The following is a 13154-nucleotide window of genomic DNA, read 5'->3' as shown; positions in this document are numbered from 1 at the left end:
TTTTATAGATTTTGTTTTAAGATGAATAAACTACATGAGACACATCAGACAGGCACTATTCTTTTCATATTCTTTCTTGAAACATTTAACACGACTTTCTATTATTATAAAATAAAAGGTTATTGGACCTATTATCTCTAATATCTAAAGTTAGACAAGTGGTTTTATTGCATCCCAATGTTGAAATGCTCATGTTTGCAGCCTTTGAAGAAGTTTCAAATAGCATAATTAAAATCTGACTTGTGTATAGTCTAAAAACCCAGGTGATTGCATGATGGTGTCTTACTAGCTATTATTAAATATTTCCTTGCTTTACTAATTTTAGCTTCCTCTAGAATAGAGTAGCTCAATGGAATAACATAATTTGAAGTTAATTTTGGTCTCTGATTAAACTTCTATTTTGTAGACTTGATTTCAGAATTTATTTTTTTTGCCATCTAGGTATCAAATTACGAGTAGCTTTTAAAATATTTAACTTTTTGACTTCCTGCCTTTCCTACATTAAAATAATCTGAGCAATTGTTGAACTAGAACACAAAGTTAATGCCTTCAGCAAAAGCTTTAATAAACCCCATGGGATAGAGCAACTCAAGGTGACTCACAATCCGGTGGACTCTCATGTAGTGATTTCATTGAATTGTTTGTTTCGGGAAGATAGTGTAATTTGTTTATAGAGAAACTTCCTGTGAGTATTTAGTTTGATTTGTGTGTTTTAATTTTTAAACTAGAGTTGAAAATTAGGAGTGAACTGCTAAACACTAAAACTTGATGTTTGATATTTTTCTTCATCAAGGGAAAGCAAGTAGCCAGGAATAGAAGATTGTGTTGGATGATTTCATCATTTTTAAAGACAGAGCAATAGAATGACATGCTTTGTTGCTAACACCATTATAGTACAACAGAAATGACTTGCTTCAAGTAGTCTCAAAACTTATCATTGGAGTCTTGAAAAACTGATATCAAAGGATCCTCTTATGGCTCCATTTGTGTTATCAGGTTAGCTTTAAGAAGAAGTTAGCCTGCTGAGTTCCCTAATGGCTGGCTGATGTGCGTGAGGGGTGATGCACTAGCTGAGCGGCTGATGGTTCTGGAGTGAGGAGCTCTTTAAAAATTATCTCAGTTACATTTGATTTAGGAATTTACTTCCATTGCATTTAAAATTGAAATGACAATTTATTATCTAAAATCAAGGTATTGCATTACTGAAAAGATAAAAAAAAATACTTTTTTGGGTGACTTAGGAATAGTTAATTAAATCTTCAAGACTTCTGAGTAAAAGATTTGCACATTTGTTAAGAAGATACTATAATTTGACAAACCACAAGCTATTACTATTTGAAAGGTAACTTTAAAACATAGATTGTGTCAGTTCTTCTGTTTTCTATTTAGAAGGATGTAATTTATAATATTTTGTGTATACTGTATGAGTTCTTTTTTGATTAAAATCCTTTGAAGAAAAACAATGTAAACTGCCACTTGCAGCCACTATGGCAACTTCTGTTTGGGTGAAACTTTGCAATGATAGCATTTTATAATGACTCCACTTCCCTCTAGGAGAGCAGCAAACTAGTGACCATGTTGTCAGTAACATTTATTGACTCACCAAGAATAATGGAAATGCTCTTGAGATAATTTGCCTTGTTTTGATTTTTTCCCCAAATTTTTATTTAAATTCTAATTGGTTACCATACCATGCAATATTGGTTTCAGTAGTAGAATTCAGTGATTCATTACTTACATACAACACCCAGTGCTCATCACAAGTACCTCTTTAATGCCCATCCCCATCTAGCCAATCCCCTACTCACTCCCCTCCAGTGACCCTCAGTTTATTTTATGTCATTAAGAGTCTCTATGGTGTGCTTTCTTTGCCTTGTTTTTAATGAACTATGGATGTTCATAATGACCATCGATCCTTGTATTGGAAGATCACAAAACAGGAAATTTTCTGTCTATTCATTCATCAATCTTCATATTTTTCAGTGAATGATAACTTAAAACCATGTAAGATGATGACAGTTATGGGCATTATCTAAACTAGTTAAGCATAATTTGGGGACTAAAGTGATATCTAGAGCAAGGATCAGACAGCATTTTTTGCTGAAGGGCCAGATAGTAAATATTTTAGGCTTTGAAAGCCAGGAGGGAAAATTGAAGAATATATATATATAATCAGAAAGGGAATAAATCTCTTACAAACTTTTCATTGTGGCTTTCAAAATATAACAGTAAAAGTTGAGTATGACTTTTTTTTTTTGTAATACAGCTCTGTGGATGAGAAGAATGGATATTATATTTCTAGGGAAGGGTAACATTTTATTTAATTGGGGTTAAAAGTCAGCATTCCCTGTCATCAAAGTTGATTGCAAATGTTCATCTGTTATTGCTGATTGTCATGAAATTATTTGTATCTCTCCTTTGAAAATGTCTTTTCACATAGTTACCACCAAAAAGTGGTGTCAGTCCCCAAGCATTTGATTTAACTGAGCATGCTCATTGCTGGACAAGCATTTAGAGTTCTATTAGATTCCACACTTGATAAATGTCTATAAAGATTTCACCACATTGCAGACTAATCACTTTTGATTGAAGGTTAGGTAGAAGCACCTAAAATGCAGCCAGCGAGTTCTGAAATGTGAAAAGTTGTCCTGCCCTTGCACTGAGGTCTGCTGGGACTGGACCTGTAGTCTGAGCCTGGGGATATTTCTGCTTCAGATCTGTGTGGGAATGGAGCTACCACTTAGGTATGACTTTTCACAGCATTAGACGTGTGTAAAACTGTGGAAGTTGCTTGTGATTTGAGCATTTGTTGTCATCAGAGTGACTCCACTGCAGAGTAAATTTTGCATGTAAGTATTGTTTTGCCTTGTAGTTTTAGGCTGGATTCATTAGTACAGAGTATTAAGCTAATTCTACAGTCATTCAGTGTTTCATAAAAATGATGAAAGGCAGTTCTCATTTAGAAAACTTTCAGTCTCCACCTTGACCTCAACAATTGCAATAAAACTTTATTGTGGCTGTGCTGTCGGGCTGCTGTGCGGACACTCAGCTTCTTTTTTTTTTTTTTTTAAATTTTTATTTATTTGTGATAGTCACACACACAGAGAGAGAGAGAGAGAGAGGTAGAGACACAGGCAGAGGGAGAAGCAGGCTCCATGCACCGGGAGCCCGACGTGGGATTCGATCCCGGGTCTCCAGGATCACGCCCCGGGCCAAAGGCAGGCGCTAAACCGCTGCGCCACCCAGGGATCCCGACACTCAGCTTCTATTTCAGACAAAGCCTCACAGGACTGAGCTGGGAGCCAGTCAACCTGAGACACATTCCTCAAACCGTCTGAGTCTTGTTTCCTTGCCTACTGGTTCAACAGCCCAGGAAGGAGTAGGATGTCTTCCACCTGCTGATGCCTGCTGAGAGCACAGTGGATAACCCAAAACTTTCAACACCTGGTAGCTTCATAAGTGTTGTAAGTTGTGCACCTGAGACTTTTCCTCCTCTGCCTCTACTTCAACACCACCAGTTATAACACATTTTAGAAGATTCCACTTCAGGTTATGCCAATCCATGTTTTCCTAGCTTTCCAGATATTTCTGGCTATAGTTGTTCTGGTTGGGCTGGTTACAGACTGCTGATTTAGTCACTTCATAGAATGCTGACTTCATAAATCAACATGTGAGCTGTGTTATCAATAACATTACTGATGCATCAAGAGTCAAGGAAGCATTCTTGAGATAACTCACCTTGTTTTTAATGAACAGTGGGTGTTACTGCCACTACCCTCAATCCTTGATCATGTCTTCCAGCAAAAGCCAGCAAAGCAACCAGTCTTAGACAGGCCTGCCTGGGAGCCCATGTCTCTGATTCCTGCAATCAGCCACCATCCAGGCTTTCCTTATTTGGCTAACAAACCACTTATAAAATTACTTTGGTTGGATTGTTTGTTTCTTTGCTTTTGAGTTTAATAAGTTCTTTATAGATCTTGGATACTAGCCCTTTATCTGATATGTTATTTGCAAATATCTTCTCCCATTCTGTAGGTTGTCTTTTAGTTTCATTAACTGTTTCTTTTGTTGTGCAGAAGTTTTTGATCTTGATTAAGTCCTGGTAGTTCATTTTTGCTTTTGTTTCCCTTACCTTCATAGATGTATCTTGCAAGAAGTTGCTGTGGTCAAGTTCAAAAAGGGTGTTGCCTGTGTTCACCTCTAGGATTTTGATGGATTCTTGGCTCACATTTAGATCTTTCATCCATTTTGAGTTTATCTTTGTGTCTGGTGTAAGAGAATGGTCCAGTTTCATTCTTCTGCATGTGGCTGTCCAATTTTCCAAGCATCATTTATTGAAGAAACTGTCTTTTTTCCAGTGGATAGTCTTTTCTGCTTTGTTGAATATTAGTTGACCATAGAGTTGAAGGCCCATTTCTGGGTTCTCTATTCTGTTCCATTGATCTATGTGTCTGTTTTTGTGCCAGCACCACACTGTCTTGATGAACACAGCTCATGAAATGGGCAAAAGACATGAACAGAAATTTCAAAGAAGACCTACACATGGCCAAGAAGCACATGAGAAAATGGTCTGCATCACTTGCCATTAGGGAAATACAAATCAAACCATAATGATTTGTTACACCAGTGAGAATGGGGAAAATTAACAAGACAGGAAGCAACAAATGTTGAAGAGGATGTGGAGAAAGGGGAACCCTCTTGCATTGTTGGTGGGAAAGCAAACTGTGCAGCCATTCTAGAAAACAGTATGGAGGTTCCCCAACCTCCTCAAAGAGTTAAAAATAGAGCTCCTTTAACCTCCTAAAAGAGTTAAAAATAGAGCTATCCTGTGACCCAGCAATTGCACTACTGGGGATTTACCCCAAAGATACAGATGGAGTGAAACCCCGGGATATCTGCACCCCAATGTTTATAGCAGCAATGTCCACAATAGCCAAACTGTGGAAGGAGACTTGGTGTCCATCGAAAGACGAATGGATAAAGAAGCTGTGGTCTATGTATACAATGGATATTACAGCCATTAGAAATGATAAATACCCACCATTTGCTTCAATGTGGTTGGAGCTGGAGGGTGTTATGCTGAGTGAGGTAAGCCAATCAGAGAAGGACAATCATTATATGGTTTCACTCATATGGGGAACATAAGAAATACTGAAAGGGGTTATAGGGGAAAATTAGTGGGAAAAATCAGAGAGGGTAACAAACTATGAGAGACTCCTAACTCTGGGAAATGAACAAGGGGTAGTGGAAGAGGAGGTAAGCTGGGGGATGGGGTGACTGGGTGACAGGCACTGAGGGGGGCACTTGATGGGATGAGCACTGGGTGTTATGCTATATGTTGGCAAACTGAACTCCAATAAAAAAATATATATATATATAAAATAAATAACTCCAATAAAAAATATATATAAAATAAAATATCAACGAAAAGCACTTTGGTTGCAGCCTGGTTCTTATTTTTAAAAGAAATTATGTTCTGTTGAGATATTTGTCTTACAGTTTCTTGGTCTTCTGACCCTGTTGTCTGTGAGTGGTGATGAGAGCTCCTCAAGCTCAGCTGTATTCAGCACAGTGAACCGAGCTACAACTGCAGCAACACAAGCTGCACACCACCGCACTGTCAAGCGCTGTAGACAGAGTCTGCTTTTCTCCTGTTTTGATGTGACATGTGCTTTAGTACAGCAGTGCTGTGAATGGGGCACTTGCGATGCTGCCATTTTGTGACTGTGTTGTCATGGCCTGTGCTACACTGAGCACAAGCATGAAGCCCAGAGGCCACATCTGGTCCCTGTCATAGCCAGGACCCCCACAACCAGCCAGCAACCAGTGACCACAAGTAAACACATGGCTATGATGGCGCCTGTGCGCCTTTACTCATGGACATTGAGACCTGAACTTCAGGTCATAATCATGTGTCACAAAATATTCCTGAACATCGTTTCAACCACTTGGAAATGTAGAAACCATTCTGAGCTAACTGGCCATACTGAAGCAGGCAGTGAGTCCAGGTGTGCTGATTCATGGGGGAGAGTCATGGGGAAGGTGGGTGGGGTTTGCCCTCCACAGTTCCCTCCTTTGGTGAAGAACATTGGTGCTTCCAGGGGTCACTCACACTATGGTTGTTCATCCCACGCCATCCCTTCTCTGATTGGAAGGGGAGAGCTCTAGGCAGCGGTGGATGGAGATGACGTGGGAGGTCCCTACATACCTCCGGCCTCTTCCTTTCTCCTCCCCTTCGATCTCCTTGCAATAACTCTGGTCACAAAAGAACAGGAAAGGAGGAAAAAATGCTGCTTTGGGACTTGTTTTAATCTTAACTGAATCTGAGACCCAAAATACAATTTGGAAAACCAAATCTGAAGCAGAAAACGTAGTGTTTTTCAGAACTCAAAATATTTTCATTGTTTATAAACCCTAAATTATTTAAAGTGGTGTTCATTCAGCTGCTATGGTATATCATTAGGACAGCAACAGTGTCCTTTGAATTCTGTTCTGATCATATGAAGATTCATTAATGCAGTTAATATGATAATATTAATATAGTAAGATATTTTTACAGCCTTGGTGACTTATTTTTTTTAAGATTTTATTTATTCAGGAGAGACATAGAGAGAAGGGCAGAAACATAGGCAGAAGAAGAAGCAGGTTCCCTGCAGGGAGCCCAATGTTCGACTTGATTCCACGACCCCAAGATCATGACCTAAGGCAAAGGCAGACGCTCAACCACTGAGCTGCCCAGGTGTCCCCACCTCTGTGACTTAGTAAGTAATAAAGATACACATTTTCAGTGTACCAAGCTAATGAGTGGATTCCTAATCAGAATGGATGAACAAATGTGGAAATGGTCCAGTGACCTGGTTGCACGTGGTGTTGCATGGTCCTGGCTTGTTTTGTAAGGGACCACACCTGATTCATGGTATTCATCTTCATCCCAGGGAATCTATTAATACACGATTTTAGAACAAGATTTAGTATAGAAGACACACACTTTTTGGAGATGATAATTGTAGCTATACAGCTGATTTGTAACAACTATATTTTTACCTATTTTTATCTGTAATAGCTGTATTTTTACCCCATTACTATGCTTCTGTGAATTTGTTGTATTCTACGATTTTCCTAAATTCTTGGGAATCGGTCTCTCCTTTTTATTCAGCCAGACTTGTTCTTCAATTTGGCACACTGTTTTGATTTCTTTGGACTTCAAGATAGTGTTCTCAGGAGGCAGGATTTACAGATTATAAACCCAGACACTTGAGAAGGTTATCAGGATTGGCACTAACAAGAACCTTGATTTTTCTCTTTTTGGATCACTTAAAGTTCTGTTAGCAAATGGATTAGAATTCACAGCTGCTCAATATTTGTTATGTAAGACAGAGCATTTTAATGGCATATGATTATTACATGTATCCTGATTTTTGTCTCCCTGGAAATTTCAAATGATCATGATGTGTGCTAATTTCCAGCCATCAAAGGGAAGACATGATTAAAATGGAGAAATTAGTGCTGGGAAGCCCTCCAAGTGTAGCTTGTACAGTTATGGCATTTCAGTTTGTAGCTCAGATGAAATACTGCACATTTGCAGAGAAATCCCAATTCCACTGGAAACGGGAAAATGTTGTAAAAATTTAAATGTGCACTGTGGAGTCAATTCCTGGAGTTTGTGAGTTTACCAGCTTGGAAGATGTTAGCTAGCATGGATATTCTGATAAATACAGCACCTGAGGGAGGGTCTGGAAGCAGTCTAGAAAAGTGGAGTGTATCTCAACGTGTGGTCCTTGGACCAGCAGCATCAGCATCCCTTGGGGACTTGTTAGGAATGCAGATTCTTTGGTCCTCAACCCGGTCCTACTGGATAATAAATCTGGGGTGGTAAGGTCCAGCAATCTGTATTTTAACTGTCCTTCTAGATGATTCTGATTACAAGAAAATCTGAGAACCACTGGTATAGCAGTGAAGGGAACTGGATTCTTCTCAACTGTCAGTGTGGCTCTGAAGCTCCAGGGTTCCTTTGAAGACACGGACTCCCATTGGGTAGGTCTGGGTGGTTCAGAAACTCTGCATTTCTAACAAACCCACAAGTGGTGGTGATTGCTGCTGTCTGGGGCTGCACCTAGCTTAGGCGTGTGCCTCAGTGCCCTCATGTCTGAGTCCCAGCTCTGCTGGTAGCTGGTCAACCCATGACACATTCCTCAAACCGTCTGAGTCTTGTTTCCTTGCGAACCGAAAGGAGTAACAGGTGCCTCTGTGCCATGTAGGCATTGGTGTGCCTGCCCACCTGTGGGAGGAGCTTGATGCACAGGAACTTTTAGTGTCCTGGCTGCAAGGGGTTGAGACTGAGGGCTTAGTATGGGCAGCAGGCAAAGCAGGGAGATACCCCCAATGGCAGCTTTTCTTCCCCGTTCCTCTGCACGACTGAAGTTGGCCCTGACGAACAGGTGATTTTTTAGCCAACCGGAGCTTGCCAGGACCTTAGGGATTCTCTACAGTAACTTACCCAGCAGGATTGAGGCTGGTACATCTCGATGCAATCTGCTCGCCGCCAAAGGGGAATTTGCTCAGCTGTAGCTGGGCGTGGTCGCACAGAAGGCCACGTGCCCCTTAGTGACTCACAGGCAGGAGGAGAGCCGAGTAGTACTGTCTTCCTTGATGGATCTCATGTAAGGATCTTTGGCAGGTTACTCAAAAAGAATAAGATAAGGTTTCACTTCTTTTGTAGAAAAAACTCAACTGCCTAAAATGACTGATTTTCATAAAAGCCTTGAAATAATGTAGCACGTGTGACATGAGAGGTCCTCATCTAAGAGAGAGGTCTACTGTGCTTCCCAACATTACTCTGAAATATTCTGTATACTACAAAGTTGGAAGAGTTTTGCAGTGAACAGATTAGCTCCTATTATTTAGATTTCTACCACTGACATCTTACCACTCTTGCTTTATCACACGACTGTCCACTCAGTAATCCATCCGATTCTGGATGCATTTCAAAGTAAATTTTACAGTCAGTACACTTCCCCTAAAAGCTCTGTTTTTAGCATGATTTTGGCCTATTACTACCTTTTTGACCAGAATTCTGTCCCCCTTATAAACAAATATTTATCTGAGTGCATACGAACTCAGTGTTGTGCTGAATGAAAATAGGGATGGTGGCCAACAAGCACATGAGAAAATGCTCCCCATCACTGACCATCAGGGAAATACAAATCAAAACCACAATGAGATACCACCTCACACCAGTGAGAATGGGGAAAATAAACAAGACAGGAAACAACAAATGTTAGAGAGGATGTGGAGAAAGGGGAACCCTCTTGCATTGTCGGTGGGAATGTGAACTGGTGCAGCTACTCTGGAAAACTGTGTGGAGGTTCCTCAAACAGTTAAAAATAGACCTGCCCTACGACCCAGCAATTGCACTGCTGGGGATTTACCCCAAAGATACAGATGCAGTGAAACGCTGGGACACCTGCACCCCGATGTTTCTAGCAGCAATGGCCACGATAGCCAAACTGTGGAAGGAGCCTCAGTGTACATCAAAAGATGAATGGATAAAGAAGATGTGGTCTATGTATACAATGGAATATTACTCAGCCATCAGAAACGAATACCCACTATTTGCTTCGATGTGGAGGGACCTGGAGGGTATTATGTTGAGTGAAATAAATCAGTTGGAAAAGGACAAACATTATATGGTCTCATTCATTTGGGAAATATAGAAATTAGTGAAAGGGAATGGGGGGAAGGAGAGAAAATGAGTGAAAATATCACTGAGGGTGACAAAACATGAGAGACACCTAACTCTGGGAAATGAACAAGGGGTGGTAGAGGGAGGTGAGCAGGGAGTTGGGGTGACTGGGGTGATGGGCACTGAGGGAGCGCTTGGTGGGATGAGCACTGGGTGTTGTGCTATATGTTGGCAAATTGAACTCCAATTAAAAAAAGAAAAAAAAAGAAAAAAAAAGAAAATAGGGACGGAATAAAAATAGACATTTGGCTTTCAATTTTAGGGTTTATTGGCCAAAATCTTGAGCAAGCGCAGAGCCTGATTGACAAGGTTTAAACTGACAGCTAAAGAGTGTGTTAATGACCAGAGTTTGATCAGGAATTGGTTCTTCCATTTCATGTGGCTGTGGGAACACTGGGAAGGCCTAGGAAATGACAGCACACATTGAAAATGTGACCACGCCACATGCACTGAAACATGCAGCTCATGGGGTTGAGCTGACATTTTTTTTTTTTTTTTTTTGAGCTGACACTCTTTTTTCCCAAGTTAAACTCTCTCATCTTCCTCTCATGCACAGGAGCATTAGCAAACGGGTAGATGGCAGGCTGTAAGGTCGGGGAACAGAGTCCTGCTCTTCCCAGAAGTGTGTATGCAGTCCACAGCGAGGTTCATCCTGGTGTCTGCAGCTCTGCACCCTGACCTAATGGGTCTTGTCCACGCAGTTACCCCGTGGCACCTGCTAAACAGCCTCTGAGTCTTCCTCACCCCCTGGGTCTGAGCCCATCCTGTGAATTAACCTCTGCACTCATAGGCTTCTGGAGGCTTGAGAAGCTCACTAACCAGACATCCCGGTATTTCCGGCCCATCTCCTACATTCCATTTGCTGTGTTCACAGCACGGCCAAAGGGCATCTTTTTCAAGGACACGGGGGACAGACCTGTCAGGTGTTTGCCTGTGACGTGTGATGATCACCTGATCTTCATTTTGACTAGGTGGACATTTCATGGGATTTACCACCGGTGTTTCAGGGAGTCCTGACAAAATGTTCGGAGCCTATAAAAGATACAGCTCTATTTCCAGCTTAGCCTCCCTACCCACTCAGTTCTTAGCTGCCCCCCGAGAATGGGCAAAACAGTGGCCCCAATGATGTCCACACCCAGATCCTCAGAACCCATGAATATGTGACTTTCTATGGTGATGGGCAGTTGAGGCAGATGGAATTAGGGCTGCCAATCACCTGACCTTGCAAGGGAGACAGTCCTGCTATGCAGGCGGGCCCAGTCTAATCACAGGTCCTTGAGAGGTGGGCCGAAGAGTCAGAGGAAGGTGTGATGTGATTGGCTTCGCAGACAGAGAAGGGGCTGTGGGCCAGGGGCTGCATCAGCCTAGAAGTGGGAACACGGCCCTGCTAACACCTTGATCCTAGCCCAGTGGGACCCATTTGGGGATGACCCACAGAGCCGTAGGTGCTAAATTGGTGTTGGATTGAGCCATGAAACTTGGGGTAGTTTGTCCTTCCAGCTGTAGGGAACCGAGTGCAGGGTGGACAGGCCATGTTGTAGGGCGCTGTTGAACTTCAGTCTCAGTGACAAATGAGTCTGAGGTCTTGTCCTGTCGTCTCCTGTATTCATACAGCGAGGGTCCTAAGAGGCCTAGATCCTGTCTGCAGTGAGGGAGAGCCCAGCCACATCCATGTTACCTTCTCCTCTGTACGTGCCGCATGCTCATACCATCATTTCTCCTCCCTGGGACCCCTCGCTCACCCATCCGTCCCCTACCCCTGAGCTCCTGGTGTGGTCGACTATCCGGCTGGCTGGTGGTCATGTTGGGATGGTCTGGTCCTGTGCGTGGATTTAGACGTGGGCACGTGTCAGGCTGTTTAGCTCTGCCTAATTTACAGAGAACCTTCTGGAATAACTGGACCCTAAATCCAAGTACATGGAAGGTGCTGCTCCACTGACTGCCCTCCTTAGCCAGCTCGTGGGAGTGGCCAGCAGTTGTGATTCTCCAGCTTGTGCCTACGAGGCAGGGCCGTGTTTAGGCTCCTGGTGGTCACTGATTAGACAACTTCAAAAATCCTAATTTCATTTTACCCGTGCTTCTCAACAGGACCTGGTAAGATAAAGGCCCAGCTGAGACCCTGTTAGTTGAGATTCACCTAAGTAGAATGTCCAAATGTATGTTACAGCTCCTGAGGAGAGTCTTTCTTCATCCGTCCTCCTGTATTTTGGCTACTGCTTGTCATAGAACTCACTGCATTTTCTTGGGTTGGCCACTTTGGTTTTTATAAATATCCTTCAGCAGTAACTTCCTTCTTCCTGTATTATGCTGATGGTTGGATCTGTGGCATAAGGAATATTGTTTATTTTGGCACCATACCCGGCACAATTGCTCTGTTACATGTTGGGAGTAGGTGTCGGTCAGCTATTGCTAGGGAAAAGCAACCATAAGGAACCACCCCGGAAATCTGAGGCTTTGAATGACACCGTTTATTTGTACCAGTGTGTGGTTCGCCTGGCTGGCTCTGCTGCCCTGGGGACGCTGCGGGGACCTGCTGGTCCACGATGAGCTTGAGCCCAGCTGGGCCCCTCTGCCTCTGTCTGCAGGTGGATGCGGTGGGCATGACTGCTGACTGGCAGCAAGATGCAGGCATCTTGGTGAATCATGGGGGGATTTCAGCTCCCTCCCGCACGCGGAGTGGGTGTGATCATGCCGTTGCTTGCTGAATTGCAGGAGCAACCAGAGCTTCTGTCTCCCACCCCAGTGCTTCCGTTGGCAGATTCCAGCCCGGAGCCCTGCTGGCAGAAATTCTAGGACACGTGGAAGCCCAGATGCCCAAGCTCCGTGGCACAGGGTAAGGGACAGATTTCTGGTCCCCAGAACATGTGAAGCAGAGTCTCTGTAAGCGTCCCGCTCTGAGCCACAGACCCGGGGCGGTGCTGTGTGTGGCTGCCTGGATGGAGCAGCTGGGGGCCCTTTCCACCGCACAGACAAGGGAGGCCACAGCGGACGAGGCCGGGGAGGCCCACTGGTATCCACTGTCTGCACAGATGGAGCAGCTTCCCGCCCCGTCCTGCAGCCTTTCCCTAGCTTCAGGGACAGCTGCGTACAGCACACTTTCCCTTGGAGGAGAGAGGCTTCTGTGAGAGCCGTAGACAAGTGCAGGTGAGGGTGGGATGGCCTCCCGGGCTCTGGTGGGGTTTGTTCCCCCACCTGCCAGCTCAGAGGCTCGCCCCTGGAGGCCCTGCTTGTCTGTCCCCAGATGCTGTTTGCACGGGGCCCTCGTGGCCATAGGCCAGTGTGTACTCTGCACAGAGGGACACGTGCTCAGAGTGCAGCTGGTGTGACCCAGGTCAGATGGGGTGGCGTCCTGGGGCCCTGAGGTGGGAGGGAGCGCTATGCAGTGGCAACAGCATGCTCACTCTCAGGGCCA

General features: G+C 43.6%; 1 protein-coding gene across 9 annotated transcripts in view; it reads left to right on the top strand.

The window, feature by feature from the left end:
* Positions 1–13154, top strand: part of WDR27 (WD repeat domain 27) — a 214781-nt gene that overhangs the window by 178116 nt on the left and 23511 nt on the right. Inside the window, exons 26-27 of one of the 9 annotated variants that reach the window (XR_013381271.1) lie at positions 3275–3464; positions 4141–5372. The exons of 4 other annotated variants lie outside the window; for them this stretch is intronic. Coding sequence is in view for 3 of the 5 variants with exons in the window: in XM_077900239.1 (XP_077756365.1) it covers positions 3263–3412 (150 nt within the window). In the remaining 2 variants the exon portion in view is untranslated. Of the gene's footprint in view, positions 1–3262; positions 5378–12485; positions 12576–13154 lie in introns of those variants that run through there. 4 more of the 9 variants (XR_013381260.1, XM_077900248.1, XM_077900239.1 and 1 more) reach the window with 4 other exon arrangements.

This window comes from Canis aureus, chromosome 1, assembly GCF_053574225.1.
Source record: "Canis aureus isolate CA01 chromosome 1, VMU_Caureus_v.1.0, whole genome shotgun sequence".
Classification (NCBI taxonomy): Eukaryota; Metazoa; Chordata; class Mammalia; order Carnivora; family Canidae; genus Canis; species Canis aureus.
Note: the sequence above shows the minus strand (reverse complement) of the source record. Positions and strands in the feature narration are given on the sequence as shown.